Source organism: Varroa destructor, unplaced genomic scaffold (genome assembly GCF_002443255.2).
Source record: "Varroa destructor unplaced genomic scaffold, Vdes_3.0 BEIS01000007.1, whole genome shotgun sequence".
In the NCBI taxonomy this organism is placed as follows: domain Eukaryota; kingdom Metazoa; phylum Arthropoda; class Arachnida; order Mesostigmata; family Varroidae; genus Varroa; species Varroa destructor.
The window spans coordinates 35457148-35484962 of record NW_019211460.1 but is presented as its reverse complement, the minus strand read 5'-3'; the positions used below and the strand labels follow the sequence as shown (position 1 = coordinate 35484962).

The 27815-nt window shown below is 39.1% G+C and overlaps 2 protein-coding genes across 19 annotated transcripts in view; one reads left to right on the top strand and one right to left on the bottom strand.

Annotated features, from left to right (window-relative positions):
- Positions 1-19: 19 nt before the first annotated feature.
- LOC111254851 (long-chain-fatty-acid--CoA ligase 1-like) lies at positions 20-24837 on the top strand. Of its 7 annotated transcripts, none has more exons than XM_086975242.1 (13): positions 20-89; positions 962-1161; positions 9567-9675; positions 13867-14130; positions 14761-14969; positions 16857-17057; positions 17303-17520; positions 21710-21842; positions 22200-22387; positions 22557-22659; positions 22879-23022; positions 23234-23419; positions 23654-24837. In XM_086975242.1, exons 1-13 carry the CDS (start codon positions 35-37, stop codon positions 23807-23809), a joined length of 2166 nt encoding a protein of 721 aa, XP_086831368.1. In that variant the 5' UTR covers positions 20-34; the 3' UTR covers positions 23810-24837. The 7 variants fall into 7 exon arrangements, with proteins under 7 accessions (XP_086831368.1, XP_022671871.1, XP_022671869.1 ...); XM_022816136.2 differs by lacking the exon at positions 20-89 and adding an exon at positions 100-468 and having other exon boundaries at positions 1036-1161; XM_022816134.2 differs by lacking the exon at positions 20-89 and adding an exon at positions 100-468.
- metro (membrane palmitoylated protein 7-like protein metro) overlaps positions 15493-27815 on the bottom strand; it is a 39895-nt gene continuing 27572 nt past the window's right edge. For 10 of the 12 annotated variants that reach the window (XM_086975245.1, XM_086975246.1, XM_086975252.1 and 7 more), the window contains one exon: positions 25376-27262. In XM_086975245.1, coding sequence (XP_086831371.1) covers positions 27080-27262 — 183 coding nt within the window. In that variant the 3' untranslated portion in view covers positions 25376-27079. Of the gene's footprint in view, positions 15771-16467; positions 16522-25375; positions 27263-27815 lie in introns of those variants that run through there. The other 2 variants (XM_086975248.1, XR_015317387.1) reach the window with 2 other exon arrangements.

Genomic DNA, 27815 nt, shown 5'->3' with positions numbered 1-27815 from the left:
ACGGTGAGGAGGAAGGCAGCGGATAGTAGCAGCGATGGTTGTGCGATCATCTTGTGCCATGTTGTCGGCTGTTGGCTATCAAGGCTCTTGTGTGTATATATCTACCGATCAGTGTCCGGCTGTACTGTGTCTAGTACAGCACGTCTTCTATCCCTGCTGTGTGCCTGCTTGATGGTGACTAGTTGGTGGTAGTTTGATAATTGCCGCCGAGTATCAGTGCATGTGTGTTGACGTGCCGTTTCTGCTGGGACAAGTTATTATCCTATACCCGACCGCCTGCTTCTGCGGCTACTGTCGTTGATCCGTTGGGCCGTTCTTTTTGTTCTCGTAGTGACAGGGAAATACGTTTAGTAGTCATTCCGCCCGTTGTCCTAATGGAAGACAGAGTCCGTCCGTAAAGACTAGGCATCTATAGACCTCTGCCGAGTGGTTTGCCGGCCGGCGGGCCGGCTTCTTCCAGCATTCAGGGTGTGTTTATTGCTACAGTTGCTCCGGCGTAACTTCTATTATTACTATTTTTACCCCCAGCAGTAACTGCCGCCGCCGCCGCTTCGTGTGCGTGTATGTGTTTGCTTTTGCATGTGCGTGCGTGTGTGTGTGTGTGTGTGTATACGTGTGTGAGAAACAAAAACGGCAGACCGTGTTCACTTTCCAAAGATAAATACTCGGCAGCGACTTCTGCTAATCAAGTGGTCATCACAATATCGCGTGGCTTCGAAATCGAGCTTTCATTGGAATCGCTTTATACGAAGTGAGTGAATGTGTGGGTTCATATTTGTGCGTGACAATGACTACAGCTGACTGACCGTTCGGGGCATGCAAGTGTGAATGAGCCGCGTGCTTTTAACCAAGCTGACGACAGGCGGTCGTTATTGCAGCCGGTAGCGGTGCGTTCGGCGTTTTTATTCATTCATTTGTTTGTAACTAGATTAATATTTTAATCCCGGCGGAGTTCTGGCAGTGGAAATACTGAATTTCGTCAGCATGCTTTCGCGCGTGAGCTTCAGCGGGACTCATCTGGCGCGGGTTTTCCAGAGCAATCCGGCCCGACAGGTCCGATCTCTGACGTGGAAGGCGACTGGTAAACGAGTGACACATGAAGAGATGGAGAAAATGCTCCGCAGTTCGAGATTCATGAACAACATGACCCGCATTACAACTGTAAGTCTACTTATCAAGTTGAATATGGTAACTGTGTTCTGTGCCTTCCATCTAATTTGTTTTTGAACAAATCCAGATGATTGGCGCCTTTTTACAATGGGAACTACGTGTAAGAAGTCGATGCTGGGAATTCTCATATAAACGCCTTATACCGTGTGAAGTAAAAAATAGATATCATACCAAATATGATTAATAGCAGCGTATTAGTCAGCGGCATATGCGTTAATAATATTTAATTGAAATCTATATGCCTTTGTTAATTTATGCTTGTTTGTATCCTGTACGGTTCATAGCTGTAGCTGACTTATTTAATCGCTGCTCCGCTATGGCAATTAGATGGCAAACATTAACTAACTTTGTTAAATAGACCCTTTCGTGTGATTAAATAAGTGAAATCGAAAGAGACAAGTTAATAAAATAATATTATTATATACGATAAAAGCATAATATTAATAATGAGGGAGACCGTTTGATCTATTGGCTATATTCAATATCAGTTGACTAACGACAACATCGAGTTCGCAACAGCAAGACTTCATTTAAGAACGTTCTCTTCTTTCATTTCACAAGGTCACTAGTCGAATCGTTTGCTCCGAGGAGCTCGACGTCCTTCTTCCACTAACTGTCTATTCTATCTTCTTCATGGACTATCTACGTCATTCTTTGGGCTCTTGATTGGGTATTGCTTACGAGGAAAATAGAGCACATTATTGGAGGAAGGTCTCCCATCAGAAAAAAACAGATCTCGTTTACGCAATAACGACGCTGCTATACCGCGCACCTCAGACCAACAGCAAGCTGCAATGTCACCTGCAGATTTTCACTATAGGGATGGTACTAAGGGCAGCAGCAGCAGCAGTAAATCCTTTTGTCGCGCGTTTTTTGCTTCCCTTTCTTCATCACTACGTCCGCCTAACAGCGTGTGACGTCAATATGCGAATGCGTGTTTGTCAGTCTGTCTTTATGTATTAGTAATCGAGAAGAGAATATTATAGTCATTTAGGCAGCTATGAGGTAGGCCGGCGAAACTCACACTAACAAGTTTTGGTTGGAGACTAGCCGAAATACACAGACAACTTTCTTTCTGAGATAGCAAAAACGAGAGAGCGGTAAACAAACTTTTGTGTTTATATTACATTCCAAAAAACAGAAAAAAAGCGATCAGAGTCGCCGCAGAAATCTATTACTTCAAATAAAGAGAAACGTATAGAACTTTATCTTAGTTGAATTTCTACATATTATGTAGAATGATACGATCGAAATAAATCTCATTCCAGATTGGATTGATGCTATGGAAACTCACGAGTAAATCTCTGATCTATAAACATTTTCTGGCGTGCTTTGATTCAAGTGTATAAAAGGAGGCTCCTTTATACTCCACACCACCGGAACCAGGGCGACGTAAGCATCTTTGGGCCGTAAAGAATGGCCACGTGATACACCGGTTGAAACATAATCGATAACGAGGCACATTATCTCGTTTGACAGGAACTTAATGGAGACCCAGCGAGGGGACTTGTAGCGGCCTCTTGCCAAACAGTAACGCACTCTTTAAAGAGGTTAGATGTTATGTTGTGATAAAATATCCGATTTAAAAAAAGGCGTCCTTACCAGTTAGGCTGTTGATTTTCGTCCAATAATCTCTATGCTATAAAAAGTTTCGAACTTAACTAGTTAGCCGAAACTCGAGTTTTTACTGCATTTCATTTTCGAAAATTTACCCAGACTGTCCTATCGATGCTTCGCCATGACAATATTTGTCCTGTAACACCAAAAAAACACTTAGATACTTGTCTAAAAGTTCACCTCATGCTCCGTCGTTTTAATATTGTCTGTTTTGAAATTTTTTGTGAGAACGCGCTGGTTAACGTATTTGTGTGCTAGACCTAAAGACACGTGATGGTTTAGGTTTGATTCATGGCACAGACACGGAAAGCCAGCCATCTGAAATAATGTTTAACGACCTAAGTACATTAATTTAAAACGTCAATGTTATAGTCGCACGCGAACGTGTATTTATGCATTAAGCTGTTTTTTTGTACGTGAAATGACCATAGCGCGTAGAGCGCTTCATTTCATTAATACCAGTCTAAAATCAAAACGTTTTCAGTCATATCTACAATTGCATATGCTATCTGTTATACACAAGTGTTGTTTAAAGGAGTTTAAAGGAGAGTTTAAGTCCAAGCTAGCTGCAAAACTGAAAAAAAAAATTGATTACAAATATCAGGTGAAAAGCAATTTATGAAACGATCGAGAATAACGTGTACTAAGCTAAAGTACGTCAGATATAACTTAATGAGCTTTGTATCTCTAACATATATCCTATGATTGCTATCAGTAGATTATCGTTTTCACTATTTATCATGTTTTAAATCATTTGGATAATTCACAAGCTAGCTCTGTTTTTTACTCGCCAGATCTACAAGAATACTAAATAAAAAGGAAACATTTTATGGGATTACGGAAACTTTCTTGAAGACTGAGCATATATCGACATTCAACGATCAATCAAGTATCCGATAAATGCTTCCTGCCATCGGCATATGCGAAAGCCTATTGGCCAACATGTTCGCTTTACCAGATGAACAACGTCATCACTGATCGTATGCGCACGATTTATCAATTTAACCGTGGCTATAAGGAGAACATGCTAGAATATTGGACAAAACCTTTAGAGATTTAAACGCTGATTTTTGGGTCGGCATAGATCTAGCTACTTCCTATTTGAAGTATGAACTTGGCACGCGTCCACAATTAGTGCCACTTCGTATCGTCTCTTTGCAAATTCGTTAAGAATACGGATGTCCGCCTATTAGAAGCTAATCATTTGAAGTCTAAATAAAGCGCTGGGGTTTAGGGCGAGCCACTCAGACGGCTTCGTTGAAAAGCTCAAGCGCTTAGGGCCGATCCGTAGCTTGATTTTCTACAAGACCCTTTGCACTTTCCCATATTTCCGTAATCTCTCATTAAGTTGGTCAATACCATGCCCGTAACATTCTAAGTAAAGTTCTCTCTTAATTTAATAATTTATTGCGTTTCTGAAAACCATAGCTCAATTGGCGAGCGCTCTTTGACACCGCCACATTGCTGATGCTCGAATCAAGTTAAGCTAAGCTACAAAGATTATTAGGTCTAGCTTCAGCGTAATAATTTCTCAGCTGAGGTTCGGGAAGTAAGAAGGCGGGAGCACTTTGCTCTTCAAATAACGATCATAGACAGAGAATTATGGAGCAAAACGATTTGGTAATGTCTCAACAATTATTTCCAATCTAACGCTTTGGAAAATCACTTCAGCACATCTCTGTATAAACTGATAGATATAGTGGACAGGAGAGAAATCCTAAATTCAAGTGTCAAGGTCAAGCGCTCCGTTTTCCATCAATACACACTTCTGAATGGAGAACTGCACACCGTTTTCCGCGTGCCAGCGTACTAAATCATTAATTGCACTTTGAAGGAAGGGTGATGTGTGTACCTCTGAGAGTGAAAGGATGGTAAATTTTAAAATGGGCTGCATATTCTAATTTTTTAACTTCAGGGCAAATATATTTATTTATATCAGACGCAAAAACTGTATGTAATCAAAGCGTAGTATCATTTTCTTAAGGACATGAAACGACGCAGCGGAGGACTCGAAACATTTTTGACCTTCACACGAAATTACCTTATAATGTGGTAGGGTGAAAGCTAACATAAAGTGCATACAGGATCTCCTAGATAGGATCCTATGATCCGTTCTGTAACACTACTTAGATCATAATGGACGGAGTAGTATAATCTGACAATCCTCAGCCATTTCTAAGAATAGCGTGCAGGTAGAATGACAAGCGATAAAGTCATGCTGAGTGAAATGAAAGAATTCATTTTTCAGACGAAAAACCAATATGTAACGTACCATTTTTTTCAACGTGACAAGCATTTGAGAAGTAAAAAATGGCCGATAATTCTCTATATCTGTTTTACAACCTTTTCCGAATACGAATGTGACAAAAAAGGTCAGAAACAACACTGTTATAACAAGCTTTGATGGAAATGACGCACAAGAGTTTACCAAAAAAAAAAAAAAAAAAAAGTATTATTCTTAAAAAGTATGGGCGGATTATTATCGGGTGTAAACTTTGCTTTAAGCTAAGATAGTAGCCTAAATATATGAAGTTCAGAGATCAACGGATGTGTCCAATAGCTAAAACTGTTGGCGACTGCGGGGGTTGCTGGTATCAACTGATGATACTAAGACAATCGGCAGACGGTATGATGATACAAAGTGGTCGGCCAAACAACTCACTTTATCAATGCAGGGTGAAAATGCAGTAGCACTCGGAATACGACAATAACAGAGATGAGAGCGACTCGACTGTTATTTGAAAGTTAGCATATCAGAAGAGCGAATACAAGTCACAGAAGCCAAGCTTAAATTCCGTCCGAATCCTAAGCCCTAACGGGGCCCTGTAAAGTGTTGGCGACATAGTAGGAGGCGATACAAAACAGAGTTGATAAGATCATCTAGATAAGCCTTGGACTAAACGAATCAGAGTTCACTTTAAACCTGACCTGGTTTATTGAGAATAAACAGCAGTCAACAGGCTTTTTAAACATGTTAATTATGTCATCACTAGTGTTAAAGAAAATTTCCTAGCTAAAGCACAAAGCAGTAGATCTATAATCAATTTTGGATGGATTATATAGAATCTTTACTATATTGAGCGTTAGTTAAACACAGCTGGCAAGTCACTACGATTCACGCTAAAAAGTGCTTGGCATAAAATATTTTTGGTTTCACAAAAGCATACGTAACTCTGCGTCAGGAAACTTTCAAGCTAAAACATAGGAAAGAAGCAGAAACACAGTCATTCTTTTAATAAATGTTTTCTGCCTACAGTCAAGCTTATAGATGTAATGTCATTACCGTACCACCATCAAGCAGGTGGTACGGTAATGATACGCGCAATAGTACGACGATATAATCTCGTTGTTGAATTTTACGGTAAGGTCCTTGGGCGAACAAGACTCAAACCTTCACATACTACTTACGATTTAGATATAGACTTTTCTTGCTCAATACAAGATGCACTGCCTGCACTAAGGTAGCGTCTTACACTCATTTTTACCGAATGTATGCCGTCTGTCATTCCGTCTTCCTCTTGAAAACATCTGCAGCGCTCCATAATGTCTTAAATATCAGTATTTGCTAAAAGCATGTTTACTTTATGTTTAAACTAAATTTATAGAGTTTGCTGGTTTCGCGAAGCCGTTGTCTTATGTGCTGGCGGTTCGCAACCAATGAAAATGCATCGGTGTGCCAGGCAACTTCATGGGTTTAAAAAAAACCATGTGCAGTTAAGGGAGCCGCCTTTCAATGCCAAGCTATTACATATAAACATTTACTAAACGTTCGTGCTATGAACATAGCTTAACTGCATCCAAAACAGCAACAGACAGTCTGACTGTATGTTTTAGCAGCTTCCAGGGTTTATGACTCTCTCATTTCTACAGGACTCACTGTCCGCTCCCTTACGCCTTGCATGCGACGACTGCAATGCTTTTTTGGCCGTTACGTGGCCGGTATTCCGTCTGTGCGCATGCTTTAGATGAATTGACTATTGGAAAAAAACAGAGTGAAAGGGAGGAAGAGATCAGCTCCGTAGAACATAGCATCGTTTTGTTTTAGCAATGTTAAAAACATACACACGCACACACACACACACACACAAACACCCGTATAACATACACCCGGACAGCTGTCTCAACTTCGTTCTCCTCTGCATGTATCACTCAGTGCACTTAAGACCTTACGTTTACTATTTATACATTATGAATGTCCATTTTCTTAGGTTAGTGTTTTTTTAGCTGAAAAACTTTTACACCACCTTGGAAGCTATATATATATATATATATATATATATATAGCTTCCAAGGTGGTGTAAAAGTTATATATATATATATATATATATATATATACACACGACTAAGTCGTAAAACACCGCTTTGCTTTTATAGATTACTTCTGTAGCAGCCGTGGGAGATGGCGTTATTACTACACATGTTCTGTGGGGCTTCTATACTCCACTCAACTAATTTTTATCTAAGTGAACAAAATTGTAGCTATAAAAGAACAAATTACGATTTTGTCGAATTGTCAATATAGTGTCGAAAAGAGATTTCAAATCTCATTACAGCGAAAATCGATATTTAGTACCTGGATGTATCGTTTGATGCAATGAATTGTCGCACCAGCGAGTGAAAGTGGCAAGAAAGAGGGTAAGCACACGGGGCGAGGCGCAGGGGGCGTCGGGGGTGTAGATTTACGACGAGTAGAGCGACGAAAGCTGTAATTTTCGTTTATTGACCCTTGTCCTTCCGTTGCATGGTCATCGGCGTGACAATGTCACCGTCGCTGTAGTGTGCAGCTGCTTTGCATTTATTCGTAGACACTACCTGTTGATGCCTATGGTAATGCTGTTGGATAGAACTGCGCTTCACCAGTTACTATTATTATGATTGCTACTTTTAGTGCTATTGGTGTTCACATCGTCTTTAGCGGGCTCGAGTGGCGTTCTTTTTTTTTGCGATTTTCCCGAACAAGATACGATGCTTTCTACTTGGTGTCAACCAACATAATTCATGTTGGTGAACCTGTTTGTCTGTCGTCTAACCGATCAGCAACGTATGCTGATAGCGTAGCAGGCTGGACCACCATCTCTCTCTCACATACATATCTCTATACATAGTCATAGGACTCTATACATAGTCGATCACAATTATTAGGAAAAAACGTACAGCCGCGCAAATACAACGTCCGTAGCGGCCTTTGCCACTCAAACAGTCGAAAAAAGTGGTGCAATTTTAGAAAAAATTATCAAACGAGCATTTTTTTAAAGCTTTCGCCTAACAACATTGACGACTAGGTATAGAATATTACTGTGCAACGAAGTATCTATTGGGGCTCAATAATTATTTATACAGTGTTTACATATTGAATAAACATACTGGATCAATCTGGAATTATACTGGATCAATTGTCTGTGTTGTCCCATATCGGGCAAGTCCTCTTTCACAGGTTAGCATTTTCAGAATGCACCATCCTAGAAATTGACCTAACTAACCCCTAGGATAATTGCGTCCAGTAAGCCATCAATAGAACCCATCTATTGTATGCTTTATGTATGCTTTGTAATTACTTTCGAGGAGAGTCTAAGGTCAAGCACCTGGGTTATAGATTAGGACTTACTGCTAAGAACTGCTTTCAACTGTCAGTTCAGGTAAATGTACAGCTCTGCTAAAAAAATTCAACCAAAAGCCCTCCCAAAGAAGTTTTTACTGAATCGTGGAAACAATTTACATCTCCAATCTTGTAAGTACCATTGAAGCGGTCGACCGCAATGACGCATCTCTACGTTATGTGCGAAATAAAGCTTCGTCTCAATCGGTCTGGTTAGCGGCTATTCCCAATGACTGGATGGCCTAGTAAGATACTCGCCAAGGGTCTCCATTGGCCTTTATCTCTGTTCCCTATGCTACCACAGCGACACAAGCATATCATCTAACCTTGTATGAAACGGTTACTTTTGGCCTATAGACCTTCCCTAATCACTACAGCTAAAGACCATCAATTGGCGGTCTATCGTCTTGAATATAATAATCATTTTTACTAATTATCATATATGAACATTTCTGTAATTGCTCAAACTAGGAGATATTTCAAATAGTCGTTATATTGTGTGACCGCAGATAATACTTGTCTTCTTTAAATATGGGAGTTCGGTTCACTGGTATTGTGCCAGAGATGTATAGTATCTTCGTGCACAGTATTTCAAATAAGTTTTCAGCTTTTAACTCTTTTCCTTTATGAAGGTCCACACCGTCGTAAACCGCGTCATTGATGAGCCAGCTGCAGGTTGACAGAACGCAACCTACGCACGTAAAAGTAATTAATTCTAACACATATTTAAATAGAACTTCAGGTTTCAGGTTAAAAGGAAATATCTTACCACTCAAATATCGTGAAAGCACGGCAATCATTTTTTATCCTCCATGGCCTCTAAAATCCCTGAATATTTTTTTTTACCTATTTATCGAGTAGCAGACATTTAAAGTAAATTTCGGAGTTATATGCTTACTTCCGAGAGCGCAGTTTACTGACAGTCGTCGTCAAAAGTACATAACAAAATATAATATTTAGTATCGAAGAAGTGCCGTACAGATCCAGCCAGCGTTAATTAGTTACATCGGACCTATAAATCAAATATAATCAAATGTTATCAGTACTTTTCCTACATTCATGTATTTTGGTATTGTAAACACTTTAACGGAGAATTGAGTAAAAATCATAACTTTTTCCCGAAATAATTTAGAGGAATAGATAAATTGCGACTTATTATTGATATTGTAATGTACTGTTTCAGGGAAACGACCGTATCCGAGTGTGTCCACTAAACGTCGAAGCAGACAAAGAGTTGCAGTACCCCCGCACGGTATATGAAGGACTCAAGAATGCCGCTTTAAAAAACACAGGTTCGTGGGCAGAGCTGTGGGATCTAACATGTTCAAATGTTGCTTTTGCAAAATAAAAATTAATCTTCTCGCGGGATAAAAAATTTGATTCGGACTACACAAGGTACCAGGTTGGGCGCACAGCCAAGCAAGCAATCAAAATTTGCCAGCTTGATCTCGACACCCTGTTCACTACACGCAGGGCATTGACACATTGTGACATTACGTGCGGTATTAATAGTAAGCTCTTTTCATAGTTTGGGTCCGTTTGCATGGTAACTGAATTTAATTCGTATTGCAAAATTGATAATCGTGTTAATAACGTTCAAATTTAAGAAAAAAAGCGCCAAATTTGTAAAACTATAGGACAAGCCTATATAGCATTGATGCTTATCTTAACAACAGCTATCTTGTCTGATATCACGTTGTGGAAAGTGATACTTGCATATGGTCTATTATCTAGGTATTTTCATGACCGATAATGTTTCTTTTACGTGGATTTTCTACGCTGCCGACTATTACGCTGTGGTTAAAGTTCATTCCCATCACAAAATGGGCCGATTGGCAGTGATTACTATCAATATCAGCCAGATCGGTTCATCTTTGCTATTCGTACTTGTTATGCCACTCCATCCACTAAAAACCTAAAAACTAACTAGCCAATACTCTTTACATCTTTATTAGTTTTATTCGTCATCTAACGTTGATTACATTGAACCCGGATGACGTAGGCGAATCCGCCGTAGTAGAAAACTTTTATTTTAGTGATTTAGGGTTGCCTTTGAGTTTATCCACATCAAAAATGTTAGCAGAGAAGGACGCAAAAGTAGGATTTTTGGAAGGATCTTCTCTTAACTGAAGGCTCAGCATTGAAAATAAGCTTTCAGCTTAGAGAGATTGACTTCTATTAAACAATAAAAAAAATTAGGATAACACTGGAAACCGACGCACCTTAATTTTGTGTGTCAGTTCTTTGTCCAGTTAGAAAAAAATGGGGTCCATAAGGACCCCATTTTTTTCTAACTGAAGACGCCTATTTGATCTTGTAAGGACCTACCCCGTCCGACCTGATATATACTGGGTAGCCGAAAAAGTATTGATTTTTAAGCTATGTTAAAGCAAGTATTTTCTGAATTTTCATGTAATATCGCTAAACTAAATACGCGTTGCTTTAATTGATGAACTCTGTCTTTTTTCTGGTGCCACGATAAGTCAAACTTCGCTGGTTTAAGTAAAAAACTATAAGCAATCCTCCACTGAAATTAAATTACCATCATTAAGGGAGTTCTGCAAAGACCGAGACAGACGGTTGTCTAACGTGGCGAATGCTTTCGAATTTTTCATCTGAATTTTCTCAATTTTTGCCTACTAGCTAAATATGTATGTAATCTAACATCATTATGGTATAAGATGACGCCCCTCCTATTCATTACTTCCGGTCGACTTTTTTCAGTGGCTTGTTTTAATCTAATAAGTTGCTGATAGTAAGCATCGAAATCAATAGTATTGCGGGGTAGCAAAAGCTTGTAGTGCACGAATCCTTTCCAATCCACCAAACAAAGCATCACCTTTTTTAATGTCGGTCTGGGTTTCGCCACAAATCGTGAGGAACATTTCATTATACGCGTGTTACTGCCATATATGATCCACTTTTGATACGCCATGATCAATCGCTTGAGAAATAATTTGATATCGTTACGTGTCTGCAGAATTTCTTAAGTAGAAATACAATCGAATAGATTAGTTTGTGTTCACTCATCTGGCAGCCAAACATCGGGCCCTTTTTTTATTGCCAGTTTTCTCCGGTTGACCTAAAATTCTTTGATGGGGAATGTTTAGTTCCTTGGCGATATCGTAATTTTTTACGTGTTTGTTCTAAGATCGCTCGAATATCGTCACTAGATTTTTGTAAACAAGTTGTAGTGAGCCATGAAAAACTAGAAATTCGACTGCTGAGTATCTGAGTCCCATCTTGGAACTCCGCCGGCGGGGACTGCTTGCCATTTAAATTTTCTATTCGGTGAATGTACTGCTACGAGAAATACCGAGAACAGTTTGTCGAAAAAATTCAGCAAAGAACATTTTGGACTTGAAGGCGAATCACCCTGAGAAGGTAAATGAGGAAAACTTGAGGGCTGTGGTGAGACGCGACCCAGTTCAGAGTGCACGGACGTTAGCACTTGGGCTTGACGTACGTGAAAATACCTCATTAAAGTACATGCTCACCTCAGTCGAAGAAGTGTCGCGTGATTTGAGCGAGAACCGAGAACAGATATGTCGAGGCGCTTGCATCTTGTTGCTTTAATACTACAACAGTGACATACCCTTGCATTGAATTTTGACCTGTGATGAAAATTACTCTAATGGCAAACAATCACATTGAGACGTGGGTGTAAATGAATCGGCGGGATATTACCCTATTTGGCTGTTTAATACACCTACTACTACTCCAAGAGTTCAGAATCATAGATTATGGCTGAACTATACTATATACAATTAAATGAGATGACAAAAAAAACTCCGAATTAAGCAGCCAGAATTAGTGAACAGAAGCCTTGCGTTGCACGACGATGCTCGACCCACACTCCAAGAGTACGGTGGGACAAATGCAAGGGTGACAGTCAAGGGCTCTCGGTGATCCACCATCACTGCCATCATCACAAAAAATTCTATCTACAGGTTATTTTTAAGGCTGCGTCTTACGAAGGCGGATAATTCGCCAAGCAGTTTTGCGTGTGCTAGAAGTGTCGTTTCTAACAGTTGTAATTATTTAAATGATCACCATATACCCCGATTACATGATCAGTTGGGTGCCTAAACCGCTTATAGACTAGTTTCAGATATTATCTTTGAAAGTGTATGAGCGCCTCCCTAATGACATGAATGAGCAGTCTGATATGGTCACGTCGGGATTTCTAAATCGCATCATACAGATTCAAATCTGAGTTCTTCGATGGGCGGTATTTCGAAAAATGCTTGCATTGTCAAGCTGCCAGCTCCGCACTAATCAACTAGTGTGAACCGGCGAATCGTTTTACGCACACTTCTCTTTTAGATACTTTAGCTATCAACGACTGGACCGTAGTACAATCATGTAGATAACACTTTCTTCTACTGCGTTTGCCTTTGTTTGCAAACAATGCGGTAGCATGGCGTGGTTTTTTCGCTTGACACTCTACACGAAAACATTAGTCTTGATTATATTAATAAAAGGCGCATTTTCTGGATCGTGAATTAGCCGTCGATCACTTTTGCGGTCGAGTTTTGCATCGATGATAAATATTTTTTCTGCAGCTAAAAGCCAAACGTAGTTTGCTGCTTCATTGTTAAAAAAGAGAGAAAAGCAAATAGCACAGATCTAGTCTCTTATTTCTAATGGGCTCTGAGCGCATTTTTCATTAACAGAACAATACGTGCAATTAGAGCCTTCATAGACAATCCGCGATATGCTCTGTCCGCTCACGTTAAGATTTTCCTCTGACGCAAGGATTAACGAAAATGTATTTTTGGATAGCAGATGAAATTTGCTTCTTCCGCAGTTGCCTACGCGTTTGCGATGCCGTAGAATGGTGATTTAGCGCAACATGAAGAAAAATTGTCTGCGAACCGAACCTCATTGGGGGGTTCGTCCCGAGTGAAAGCTTTAAATACTAGCCTATTTTATCTTAAATTCCGCAAACGACGCAGCATTTTTTTAGCACTTTTTCTTAAGTATCAAAAATAACGGATACGGGCATCCAGTACAGTAAGCATCCCGCCAAAGTTTGTGCGAATTCGAAGGCCGCACCCTATAACGTCTGCTTTTCGGAGCATATAGCTTCGTCTTTGACAAACGAATCAAAAATAGTTATGCCTTCTGCGCCTTGGGACGATGACGACTGATTGAACCAAACGGTTTGCCTAACAAAGTAACGAAATTTATGAGCTATAGCATTATGCGCGATCTTATTTGGTAGCACTCAGACGTTCCTGCTTTAGCGAATAAAAAACATTCTGATAGTTGACAAGACTCCTGCATTGCAGTGGAAGCCTAATATGTTTATAAAACACTCAATAGAACCTTTACTGTTGACAATAATACCTTGAAATTCTGATACCCACTTGATTTTGCAAGTATAAATTGGAAATTGACCTATACCGTCAAAAACAAGCCGATCGATCGTATCTAATGGGAAAACAATTTTACCTGTTATCATTTTATAACTTTTTTAGTATCGAATAACATCTGTGGATGGATTGACCCTGTGACGGAGAAATTACAGTTCCTATCGTATGATCAATTTTTCGCCGAATCCAAACACATTAGCATGGCCTTTCGGGAGCTAGGTATTGGGCCAAAGGATTTCGCTGCCGTAAGCTGGATCAACTCCAAGGAATTCCTCGAAGTGATGTACGGCACTACATCTCTGAACATGGTACTTCAACCACTCTACCCGAATCTTGACGCACACGCCGTTAAATACGTACTCAAACAAGGTTTGTATCATTTAGACAGAATAGAGATTTCGACATATACTAGTAATTTGTCGGGGTTTTTTTCAACACTTAATACCCTTTCGACAGCTTGGCTTATTGTGACCGTATTTATTTGCATAATTTTTCCACTAAGCCGTATAGTCAATACTTCGGGCTATTTTATAATGCATCCAATTGAAAGTAAAAAAGAAAAAAAACAAAGGATATTCCACTGTTGAACAAAACTTTAGATGAATCGAGCTAAAATTGCTTTGACTTGTGTCTTTGTATATGAGACATGTCAGTACTTGGTTTCATCTGCGTAACCATTGTTTCTCCACCCGTGGAACATCGAAGACAATTGTTCTCGAAAGATTCATTCTTTACAGCCCGTGGAAACATTTCCAGTTGACTTGAGAAGGAGGACAAATAATAATGACATGTGTTCAATGACAGTAGGTTATATATGATTTGAAAGGCTGGCTAAGAAGTAAGCAAGCAACAGTGTATCGCGGCGTCTTTCTATTTTGAGTTCTATTACGTAACATAAAAAGCCTATGAGCTGTGAGTTATTCTCTGAGTCAACTATTAACGCATTTATGATTTGTAAATGGTTATTTAATGTCTTCCCTGTAATGTGCTTGAATGCAGGTAAACCAAAGATCTATCTATGTGATAACGAAGCAAAGTCTCGTCTAATTATAAACAGTGCCACAGAGATGCCGTTTCTAAGGACGCTTGTAGTAGGCCGCGGTCCGCCGAGTCGAGACCTTCGAAATGAGGCACAAAGCAAGGGTATTCAACTGCTCGGCATGGACGATTTTATGAAGCTTGGGGCCCAAAAGAATCATCCACTTGCTGTAAGTGCTAAGTGGGACAACAGACTCTATCTAGTTATGATCAGTACCTAAAATATGTGGTCTGTATGGACTTCATATTTCTGAAGATTATAGAACACGTCTGTATGTTCTGTATGTAAAACAAAAACTGACAGTACGGCCTAGGTGAGCTCACAAAGCTCTAACAAGTATAGTGATATCAACATTCAACTTCTCTAATGTTCCCTTTCCTTTAGTATACACAGTATCTAAGCATGTCGTTGTATGTACGCGATAAACAATAAAATAACAAAGCTTACTTGGTTAGCCTTAAATGAATTTTACTCAACTGTTTACATAGTGGCCACTTTGTATTGCCAGCTGATCTTGACTGCACCTAGTTGCAACGAATCGTAAAAATGCTGATGGTAGACACTATTGAAAGACTGGAAATATATTCAACCAAGATACGTCTGACTATAGTTGATACGTAGACTAAATATAGACTACTAATAATGTCAAAAAAATTGAACCCGTGTATTCCAGCTTTTCATAATTGTTTATTATTATACATTTTGGTAAACTCTGGGTTACAACTTACAGGTGAAACGGTTTGTTAAGTCCTCAAAATTGTGGCTATACAATTGTGTTTGGTAACAAATCCTTCGATATATTACTGCCTTTAATATATGGTATATAGATAAATGGTGTCAGACTGTTGAAGAATGATGGATGGCGACCAACAGGGGGTTGATTCTAGACTTATGAAGACGGTAGACTTTTATCAAGCACGTTCCGTATAATAAAAAACTGCACTATCTACAGGAGGCCATTCAGGTTTTCCTGAAAAGCAATTGTGGTAATTCAGCATTATGTCGTCAATCTAGAATACAAAACGTATTGTCAATTTTTACAATAGCTTGTAAAGAAACAATTAATATTTAAGTATTCTATCAGATAGCTGGCTTCTAGCACGAAATGAAGTCTGCCTATCGATAGGCTCGAATTTAGATCACAATGTGTCCCGAAAATTAGTAGGCAAATACGTTATCTACTAAGCACTAACAACCTGCTACAAGCACAACATCATCAACTTAGCGTCCTTTTAAAAATGTTAGCCTTAGGTGAAATTGTCCTTAAACACGCTGAAAGCGTTATTTGACCAATATCATGCGTGAGCGTGAATATATAATAATAACAACAAACTGACGAATCTGTGGTTTTATAAAGCATTGCTAATCCTATACATCTATGTTACACCCGGTAATCAGGCGGTTTTAATATAAATACATTTGATTCACTTTTTATTTTGGTCTAACGCACTGTAGGAAATAGAATTCGGTGGCATTTCTTCAATTATTTGATTTATGTTTTTCGAAAGTTCTGCGCAGTACCAACCCCCCTAGCAACTCCGATCATTCTATTTCCGTGATCCGGTCAAGCTATTCTGTGCTTGTTAGTGATACTATTACAGTTATTATATTATCCAATTATAGTATCTGCTTAGTTTATTGCTCCTTGTTATTGCCGTAATGCTTACGTGGTTGAATGTTCCAGTGACCTCCTCAGCTTTGTTCTATTTCAGCGCCTTTGCCTTTAAAAAAGAAGCCTAATTACTCAGGATTAGTTTTCAACACTAATAATACATCTGAACTCATTGTTCTGTAGAAGCATTCACTCAGCTAATAGTCAGTTGTAGATATCCAAGGACACGATGTAAGTATTTACTAAATGAAATTATCAAAGATTTCGACCCACTAAATAGGTCCAGGCGACATGATACTTGCACATGCCAATTTCCCAGGCCTTAAATAAAATTTAGAACATTTGGATCTATTATCATTGCATTAGGTTGCTAATCCGCATGTGCTATGCTGACAAAAAGTAATAAATCCTAAGCAATAATGCTTGCTTATATGTCTATTGTAGCCGCCTGAGCCAGACGATATTTTCACGCTAATCTATACCTCAGGAACGACGGGGAATCCTAAAGGGGCCATAGTTACTCACGAGTGCATACTTAGGGCGTACCACACTGTCAGCATTTCCGTCGGTCCCCTACGAGCCCATGCAGGAGAATATACATTTTGCTACATGCCAACAGGCCACATTTATGAGATTCTTTTTGAGGTACGTACGAGATTGATTACTTTTATCAGAAGTTGATTTAATGAAAACTATTTTTTTGTACGAAGAGAATTGCATGTTACCGTTGTTAGCATTAGCCAACAATTATTACTTAGTCATTAAGAAAAACTTTAATTGATGCCTATACCTTTCAGAGGCCTTATCCGACATAGGCTGTTTTTTACAGCATTGGCAAGTGTTAATTATAATCAGATATCTTTTCTGTACTTGGCAACAATTTGTTACAGCTATTAGTATTGGCGGAAGGAGGTACAGCTATGTTCTGGAGAGGTGACATCAAGAAGATGGTCGACGACATGAAGATCATTCGGCCGCACTATGTGCCTATGGTACCGCGGATCATGAACAAAATCTATGATGGCGTCAATGAAAAACTCGCGGGAAGCAAGCTCAAGCATGCCGTATTTACGTATTGCTACAATAAAAAGAAGAAGCTCCTACAGAGGTTTGTGAGTTGGCCAGTATTGTTGTTATCTGGGCGTGCGCTACATAAGTGTAATGCTGATGTGAAGAACAAATGTGCCCGGTGTAATTAGAAGCAAATCGGTTATTTAGATCTATATAACATAACTAATAAATGTCCCTAATTTCTTGGTTCTTATTTCTCGTATAAGGACCATATTGGTAGCACTTCCCTTTTTCCCCATAACTGTTCTGGTAATATTTTTCTGCGCTGCTACTCGCTCAGTCACTTGATTTTGTTAAGATCTGCTTGGTAGTTATGTCCGGTTCCGTCTGTGATCGGGCATTTCTCTCACGTAACCATGCTGTTGCAATTGATAGATGTGGCCGTAACGAAGAAGCCTTCCGGTTGGCCTTTGGTTAGCATAACTACTTTTGTTGTCTCTCCTTTTTGCACCGTGGATGCGGGTCGATGCAGGCGGAAGACCGTTTCACCATTTCTTAAGTGGATGAAACTGCCTGTCACTCCATCTGTAGGCATTTATCTAGCTAATTTATCCTTCACGCTCATTTGGATACTTTTTCCAGTTATTACATCCTTCCTCTCCTTTATGCCTTTGGTTGACGGCGTTCCGCTGGTTTATAGATGGGGGCATCTCATCTAGCCAGGGAATACATTTGTCATAAATGGTCTAGAGTTTTTTAAGCAAACTCTACCAACAGCCGTTCTATAGGCTAAGGATTTTAAAGAAGCGTTTTTACGGGCAGACATCAAACACTGTATATACGACTAATTGTAGTCTCTCACCATTGACCTTCGTAATAGTACGGCTGATCATGGAAATAGTACTGACGTTCCGAAACTACTTCAGAACATTTCATAAAGTATAATATAAGCTTACAAAAAAAGAAGTTCTTATTTGAATGTATTGTCTGCTGACAGTACCTGTTCTAGTTTTAATAGTCGTTTTAATAATTTAATAGTCGCGAAGTAATAGATGAGGAATTCTAATATATTTTATTGTTGCTGCGTCGCCTGCCGAAGTATACGACCTATTAGCATATGGGTAGCGACTAAGCAATCTGAACAGGGACGCTGAGGGTTTCGTTGTTCTTTTAAAGATACATTCTAGATAATATAGAATGACTACTACTATAGACGGTTGATAGGGTTCGTGATACTGATTGCGGTACTCGCTCGTAGGTCGCGGCCTAGCCCAGATGCATCTCATTGTTTGAAAGGTTTCGTATCGAGGATATCTCTAGTTCATTGATCATTGGTGACGGTCCCATAGTGCACTCTTCTTCATAGAATACGAAGTGCAAGGTCCACAAATAACAACACTATTTTCATCTAGCTAGGAACACTTACTGTGTTTTGCCTTTGCTATGCATAGGGGTGGTGTGTCATCACGAAGAATTACCTAAAGAAGCTTAATTTGTTAGTCTTCAACTACGTCATTATTAAGTACGTCCTACAAACGATGATACTTAATAACACATCTATTCAACATTACTTACTATATAGTACCTCGTTATTTAAACTAGCTGTCAGGAATCAATCTGAACAATTTGAATTCATACAAGATAATTGGGTCTTTTGATATTTGATAAGAAATGAAGCTGTTGAACGACCTATCTGTACGTTAGTGATGAAACTGTAGCTCCAAACTTGTAATCAACGCAAAAGAAATGCATCCCAAACTCTCACTTACGCAGCCCGTGCTTGTTTTTTCGAACTTGTCCTAGATTGTAACCAACCAAAAATGCTTTAGTATGCGTGTGAAGTAAAACAAACATTTTTCACGTTTTTAGCGCAGTAGCATACTTCGGTTATAGTACGGCATTTGAACATCAAGAGCTATCTATATTCGGTTATCTTGAAGATTTACATTTAGCTCTGCATCGTGAGCTATCTACTTAATTTGCAAAATGCACAATAACAAAACCCATTCAAGACATGTTTTTTAGTGCCGAAAGCACTAGCTAGTGCTGCAATGAGCATAGACTCCTTTGAGAAAAGCCCGATCCAGAGATGTGCTCTCAGTCATAAACGGCTATCACAATTCGTACAATAGCAAACCCTTGTCTACTAGTATAACTGTAGAGAACGACAGCAACCTTCATTTATTTGGTAATTATACGCATTTCAATTGCACGTTAGATTATAAAGTAAGGGCCATTTTCCGTCTAACAAAAAAGCAGTGTCTTATTCGAATTTTAGTATATATATATTTTTCATGACGTTCTTCCATCGATGAACTATTTTATTTATTTCTTCTTGCTGACAATTTTGAGGCCTGGTGTTGAAAGAACTTGTCACCCAGGTTTTGAGACCCCTCACTTGCATCTTATTATATTACTGACCAGTTTCTAGTTTTCTAGTGATCGGGAACAGGCGGCTATAAAGAGTATAGTGGGTGCAAGAGGATCACCAACCCAGACTCTCCCTGCGTTCCAATATTTGCCATATGAGGTCTGTCCTGTTGCAGAGAAGGATGACTTCGCCTTACTTCTCGGATCGTTTCGGTTGATAGCTTTTTTTAATCGATGAAACTGTTGATCGTTTCGTTCTTTTCAAATATTTCTTGAGCATAGTTTATAAGACACTGATAATCCCACCGACGACAAATCATGATTGTTGTAATGGAGACTTGGCTTAAATCTCGGCTCAACCTTATCTCAAGAAGCTACCCATTATTTTGTCTGTTTTATATCGACGTCTGCGACACCATCTATTTTACCGGTAAAAATTCTGTGTGGAAACCTATGACTGTCATTGCATGTTACGCGATGTGGAGGAACCTATTGAGAGGTAATGAGCAGCTGTGTTTCTGCGTGCCGTCGAATGAGTTCATGAAGCGCACTAGCTCTGAATTTTCGAGAGTCTCATAGACCTAAAATTCGTTATAATCCTGACTGCGATTCATTCTCTGGCATTACACACGAGTTATTTGCTAGCCATGTTTTTCAAAAGTATTTTCAGAAGTCTTCGTCGACTTCAGACGGCCGATCGGATCTGGGTGCATTTCCAAATGTCAAAGTGCAATCGTTGAACTTCGCAGATCACTAATACAGTTCAGTCCGTACGTGACAGAAATATCTTTTTGACCTTCGCGAATAATGAAATAGAGAAGGTATCGGACATTTTTTTTCACTTGGAACCTCTACTCTCGGAAATTAAACTCGAAGAAATTAAAAACGTACTTTTAAAGGGCAAAGATAAGGGAGAGGGCTTTTTAAATGGTATACAAAAGTAGATAAATAGCGACAAGGAACCGACGAATTTCAAGAAACATGTTGTCAAACTGATGCATATATATATATACAGCGTCAAAATCATATATATGCTATATATAACCCTTGAAATAAGAAAAGGTTAACATGTGTGCAGTCAAATTTTTCAGTTAGTTTAATGACGTGATTTAATTACAGGCACTGGAATAAATCTGCCGCATCGAACATTATAAAATTTATGAATGAAGTCACTGCCTGGTTTTTGATACTCCATAGCAGACGATCTTGTTATTATATGTTTATACGCTCTTGTGTCTGGAACGCGGGGGTCAAAAAAGAGGATGGGACTTCTATTATCTTACATTGTTAACTCACCTTGAACACGTAATATACTTCAGTATTTAAAAGCCAAAATAAAGAAGTTATTCGATGAACCTTCGAGTCTTTGCCAACAAACACTTTTGAAACGCTTATTTGAAAAAATGCTAGTTTGGGCTTGTGTGGTGTCATCAGATCTGGTACAAAAAATGTCTCCTAAAAGATAGCTTTGAATAAATTTAGCGTTTTTGTTGCATGCTTGATCAGTACGATGGATTCTGGTTCGAAGCAAAACGCTACCTTATATATCCACAAACACTAAATAGTGAACCAGCAATGATGGCTTAGAGTTTTTTTTTTCTATTTGCTCCATGAGCGTGGCCGTAAACTTGTGATTCCGTGCTCCTGATTGGATTGAATGGCCTGTTGTCATCGGTCTCTAGATCTGAGCCACAGATCCAGAGTTCACCCGGTTTCTTACTGAAGAAGTGGTTCTTCTGAAGTGGTTTCAAAAAGGATAGTTAACACACAATATATCGACATCTAAATTAAAGTAATTAATGGAATGAATATCCTAAATGATGTGGCTCCTCTCGCTATATAATGTAATAGCTCCGCCCAGCAATAACAGTACCGCTAAACTGAGCGAGCGTTTTTCTTTTCTTCTGATTTTTTAGAGGCATCGTGCGCAATGATACGATCTATGATAAGCTCGTGTTTAAGAAGATCCGCGCAATTCTGGGCGGAAGAGTAGCTTCTATTATCACGTCCTCGGCACCGCTTTCTCCGGAAGTGATGGAGTTCTTCAAGGTTCGTGTTATTATCTCGTAAAGATATTAGGTAGTCGAAACTTCCGATCTCGATTTTCTTTTCGATTTTTACAGGGCAGTGTAATATACTACCCTGTGAAAATATGGCTCACCCTATATATATGTGTCTATTTATTAGAGACTTGACTCGAGAGAAAAATAAGGCCGTGTTCTTTCCTATAATCCTGTAATTTTCCTATAATCTTTGCTAGACTATTCGTATTGTATTTTTGCACCCTACATATCAGATATTTGTCTGCATAGATAATAATCTATGTCGAGTCAGCCAAAATTCGCGCGTATAAAATGTTTTCTTAACACTGGCATAAATGATTCGATTTGGGTGCGTATTTTCTAGGTGGCATTTGGCTGCCATGTTTCGGAAGTGTACGGTAGTACAGAGACCCTAATCGTGAGCGGTACTTCTCCGTACGATCCCACCGGAGGACATCTGGGTGGACCCTTCCCTTCAATTGAGATAAAACTCATTGACGTTCCCGAGTTAGGCTATTATGCCAAGGATAACGTAGGCGAAATCTGTGTTAGGTGAGTTGTAGATAGTTGCTGTTTATGTTAAGCTAAGAACAAGTCGCAGGGGTTGATTGAAAATTAATGACAAAGTAAAGCAATTACTGCGATGGATAGGGCCTTGCATTTTCTGATGGTTATCTCAGTGATAATTGAAACTCCCGTTTGTGCTTGATTCTCTCTATAGGTCCCCATTTGTATTCAGGGGTTATTACAAGGATAAAGCAGCCACCGACAATACCATTATCGATGGGTGGGTCGTCACTGGAGACGTCGGGAGATGGACAGATGTAAGTGGTCATAAGTTTTTATTCTTCAACTAACATACTACTCAAGGGATTCTATTATCTCTAAAAAGGATTTTCTGTCGTTGCGCTTTGCTTATGTTCTAAATTAGCTTTATTGAACTGGCATTATAAGTTAATTAAATTACGTTACGCACGGATCTTTGTATCATGCTACTAACACAAGATAAGTTTTTTAATCATTACCCTTATGACATACTTCAGCGGGGTACATTGGTAATTATCGATCGAAAGAAGGATATTTTCAAATTATCGCAGGGCGAGTACATCGCGCCCGAAAAGGTGGAGTCGGTGTACGCACGCCTCGATCAGATTGCGCACATCTTCGTCGAAGGCCGAGGCGACCAGGTATAATGGTCTTTCTGCATCTCGTTTCTTGTTAGCGGCACCATAATGAAGTGGTTGCTACAATACAGTAAATTAACGACAATGAATTATTAGGATGTGCTACAACAAATACCAAATGTCTAGCAACGCGAACTGCTATTTAGAATAGACTATATTTATATACAAGAGAGTAATAATAAGTTTTTTTTTACCTAATACGACAACTTCACAGCGATTTTGCGTGGCTATCGTCGTTCCTGAAGAAAGCCTGTTCCGCCAATGGATAAAGAATCACGGTTTCGAAAGAGAGTCTGAACTACCACTTAGTGATATTTGTTCCGATATCCGAATTCGAAAAGCCTATCTCGAGGAGATGCGCAATTTCGGGACAGCCCATGACCTTGGCAACCTACAACAGGTACATTTGAGAGGAACAGCCGCGTTCAACTTTTTTGTCCTTTATCTCATCATCTTCTGTAAAATTGATTTTGCTTTTGTTCGGCTCTTTGCGTATAAAGTTCAGTCGATCGTGAAAAACGCACGACAAAACAGTGACTCGCCGTTTGTTGGCATTTTTCCACAGACAACTCTGCAGTAGCGACTAGAACTTTTTGGCAATTAACCGAGTCCGTTTTGTCCATTATTATTGCAGATCCGAAATTTATGTCTTGAGGTAGTACCCTTTACGGTAGAGAGCGGACTTCTAACTTCGACCCTCAAAGTGAAGCGCAACGTGGCACGCGATATGTTCGCTGAGAAGGTTGATCAACTATATCGCGAGGGGTCTCTAGTTGAGAAAAATGTATAAATTTCACGCGCTGCAATTGTGGATCTGATGTCCTTTTTAAATAATTGAGTCCAAAATCATCCTAGGTTTTCTTGAGATTACGAGTGTCCTTGAAAACGCGTCTTCACAGCCATTGTGGCCATTACGGTCCCATCCATAACTTTAACTCGACAACGAACCTTTCATATTTTTATCGTGGTTTTGACACTGTCGAATTACCGAGGAAAAGAACGATTTTAAACGGGGCAGAAGCCTGTCGTTGACAAAAGTTCGGTTTTTTTTTTATAGGGGATGACGACGATGTTGCACAGAGCTCAACAAAACGAATTATCTAGCTGTTCATGTTGATCGAATCATTCCCCTAAACTACAATATATTTTGCCTTGGCTACCGTAGAGAGCGTTATATATATTATAGATCATAAATAAGTGATGAGTCTAAGGCAGAGCGAACGCCTGCAGAATTCTGAGCAGGTCGACTTTTTCCATTGGAACTGGGATTAGCTAACCACCTGCGGTAGTTGTGATATTCATTTTCACATAAACACAAACTTCTTTTGTCCAAAGAATATCTAGCGAAGTGTGCAAAAAAAATATCGAAAAAACCCAATATAAATAGATTTTATATATTTATATAGTATATGAAGATGTTTTGAAATAGTTTTATTTATTTTTATTATTGACCACTATTATATGCTAAACTATATTTACACAAGCGAATACGTGGACACATATGTAGGAAGGCCAAAGCACAATGAGTCCTTACGCGTGTTATTATAGTCTTTTGGTACGTTACTTTGACAAAAACATGACATGATGAGCTAAACTAAAATTGTTTTGTAATCAAACATCACTTGAATCATCTCGAAAACGAGAATGAAATTAAGCAAGGCGTTGTTCCCATCTTTAGGCGCTGCATAGCTTTTACATTTGCCAGCAAATGAGATGAGAGGGTCACCTGTACATGCATATCGACATTCCACTCAGTACATCGTGGAGCGCATTTGTACAAATATTGAACGAATAAAGTATGAGCTATTTTTGTTTTAATGGAATAACTCTCATTAAGGAGTTACCTTTTTACAAGACACTTTCCGCACTAAATAAGTAAGTTAAACGTCAAGTCAAATTAAAACGATAACTATGGCCGGACCATGTAATCTAATCGTAATGAAACTTATCTGTGATAACTAAACTCTAGGTGACCTAATCCTTTGAGAAGGTATATAATATATGTATATAAAATTGAAATTGTTCTCAGAGTAATAGTTAGTGAAAACTTCAAAAATAACCTTAAAGAGGATACATCGGGTTCCGATATTACAAGAAACGTTTTTTTAGCTATGCTATAATAGTTTTGTTTTAGATGAATTAAGGGCACAAAAAAAACACTCTAGACACAGAAACAGAGATGCCATCGAAATGTGTAGTAAGCTGGCATTACGAACCACGGCTTTCGTCGAAAGTGCAAGTGCTTTGAAATCCGTCTGTAAGGGGACAGACTGCGTGTTTCTCGCTATTTCGAACTTGGGTTTTTAGCGTGGCTGAGCTAGCTTTTCGCTATTTTGATAAAGTAAAGGAAACCGGCTAGTATTCAGGAGGACAGTTTTATTAGAATCGAAACATTGCCTTATATTTGACAACTCTTAAACGTATGCCTTCGTATTGGTCTACCAGTTAACATGAATCGATACTTGAGTTTCGGTTATAGATGCAGCCCACAACTTCACAGATTGAAACATAATAGCGCTATAAATAGTTGTTTTCATTTAATACCCTTGTTCATATAATGTCTATTCCTGAGTCCACATAATGGCTGTTATCTCCTTGTAACGGACGTTCATAGAATATGTTTCCATAACAAACTCGTTTGTTATATAATATATTTCTGGCGAGGCATTTAATTATACTATCCTGATAGTAGTCACGGTCTTAATTCTCCTTGTTCTACTCAGTCCAATAATCATTTCGGCCACATGTTGAAGATTTAGAACTAAATCTGATAACGTTAGGCCCGGGACGGATATATCTGCTTTTGGCCTATTTACTATTTAGTGTTCTGCATGTAGGCGATGCAAACTAGCAGTGATATAAGTATATAGTCAAAATGATTCAACGTTTTGAGCTATTTTATGTTAGTCGGTGGCAGTGTAATGATTGCAAGGTGACTATATACAACATCAACAAGGCTTCATCCCTAAAGTTTCAAAGAGTTCCGCATTAGATAACACACTTCGCCTGTTGGGTTATGATTACGGTCTGTCAAGGTTTAGTCTAATTAGTTCGCAACCTTGAGCATTTTTGTCTTGATACATTTGTGTACATACACGCACCATACGGTAGTCGAACCCCCGTTTTCTGAGTTGTTTGTAATTGGCTAACTGGACCAAGGGAATAGCATGGGATACCACGACGCCATGCTACTCATTGGCTTCCTCAAATCTGATCAAAGTTTAATGGAAGGCAGTTACATGCGATACATTTATAGATACTGTGCTGAATGTTTTAAAAGGGGTCACCGCACCAAGTACTCTGATGAAACTGATGAAGCATGATCAATATGGAGCACTCAAAGACATGATGTTCTCCGGCTAAGCAGAATGTTTGGGTAAAAGCGTTTGCCTGGGCAGTCGTAAGTCATGATCAGACACTGGCGATTTTGCACCTGGCTAGTTGAGATAGTTTTTTTTTGTTTACATACGTGTCTATCTTACATGGGTGAAGAATTCTATGAATGGTCACGTCACTAATCAAAACGCTATGAGCCTCATATATGTAAAGTCGACGTATCCACCTAACGGCAAACATGACTTCCACAGTTGACAAAGGTCCACACTCTATGGGTGCCGACTGCAAAGTGTGAAGTTGCCTAAACAAATACATATAGCGCATATGTTTTAAGATATTACCCTTTCTTCACCTTCATACCGATTTTGGTCAAATCTTTTTATGGTCATGTCATCATTACCTTGGAACTAGTTAAGCATTTTGCTTTCGACATCAGCTAAACTCTTCGTTCAGCTCTGTACTACTTCGGAATTACTGATACGGTGAATTTATCAATTTTTGTACTAGCTAATAATAACTAGTAGTACGTATACATACATTTCTATTCATATATTGAACATTTGAAGGTATAATTGAACTGGCTAACTAAACGTCTGCTAGTACCTGTTTACAGCGCCGCTGAGAACTAAAAACCCTGAGTGAATGTGGGCATAATGAACTTTCATTTTCCTGAACCGACACCGTTTGTTTGCTGTTCGAATTATCTGTTCGCCTGGGCTGTGGCTCACATGAGTTGGGTCCAGCTAATCGGAACCCACTTCGGTTGGGTCTGAACTGAATGCCAGATGGCAAGCAAGGTAAGAAATGAGTGTTCAATGTCTTCGTTGACGATCACGTCATCAAACCACTGCCCGTAAAGATACTCCATTTTATGAGCCAGAAAGATAATGTTTCGTAATTCGTCGTCCTGTAAGCGTCACAAACGAAAATACACCTTGTAAATGCCCACCCTTTAATATCTCAAAGGGCTGCTATAGAAATCCAGTATCTATTGACATCTTTTAAGACGAGTGGGCAGATTATCTTGATGTTAAATTCACAGTTCAAGCATAAAATAATGTGGTAAGCAAAATTACAGAAACGGCTGCGGAGGGTGAAAACGGCTTTCTTGAGTGCGTAGCCATGTTTGGCGGAACGCGACATGCTCGCGGTTCCCGACCACAGCAACCTATAAATGTATTGTATATGTCTGTTTTTCAAAGTTTCATAGATTCACAGTACGAAGCATTTCGAATATCTTATTTCCTATTTGAATCACATGTCTACTTACGGCAATCAATTACTGCGTAACGAACTTCGTTTGAACCGAGTACGGCCGACGAGTACGTATCGAAGAGAACGCATAAAACAACGTCTGACTCAATGATTATATTTGAGTCATAATAACATTTATTAGCTGATTAACTTATGCGATGCTTCAAATTATCAAAGATACATTTACAGACTTCTACTTCTAGCTA

Bases quoted from the DNA above. Each gene is read 5' to 3' on its own strand.
- LOC111254851 (XM_086975242.1), top strand. From the start codon at position 35: ATGGTTGTGCGATCATCTTGTGCCATGTTGTCGGCTGTTGGCTATCAA. The intron at 21,843-22,199 runs GTTCGTGTTATT...CGTATTTTCTAG, and splicing joins AAGTGATGGAGTTCTTCAAG to GTGGCATTTGGCTGCCATGT. The intron at 22,660-22,878 runs GTAAGTGGTCAT...GACATACTTCAG, and splicing joins ACGTCGGGAGATGGACAGAT to CGGGGTACATTGGTAATTAT.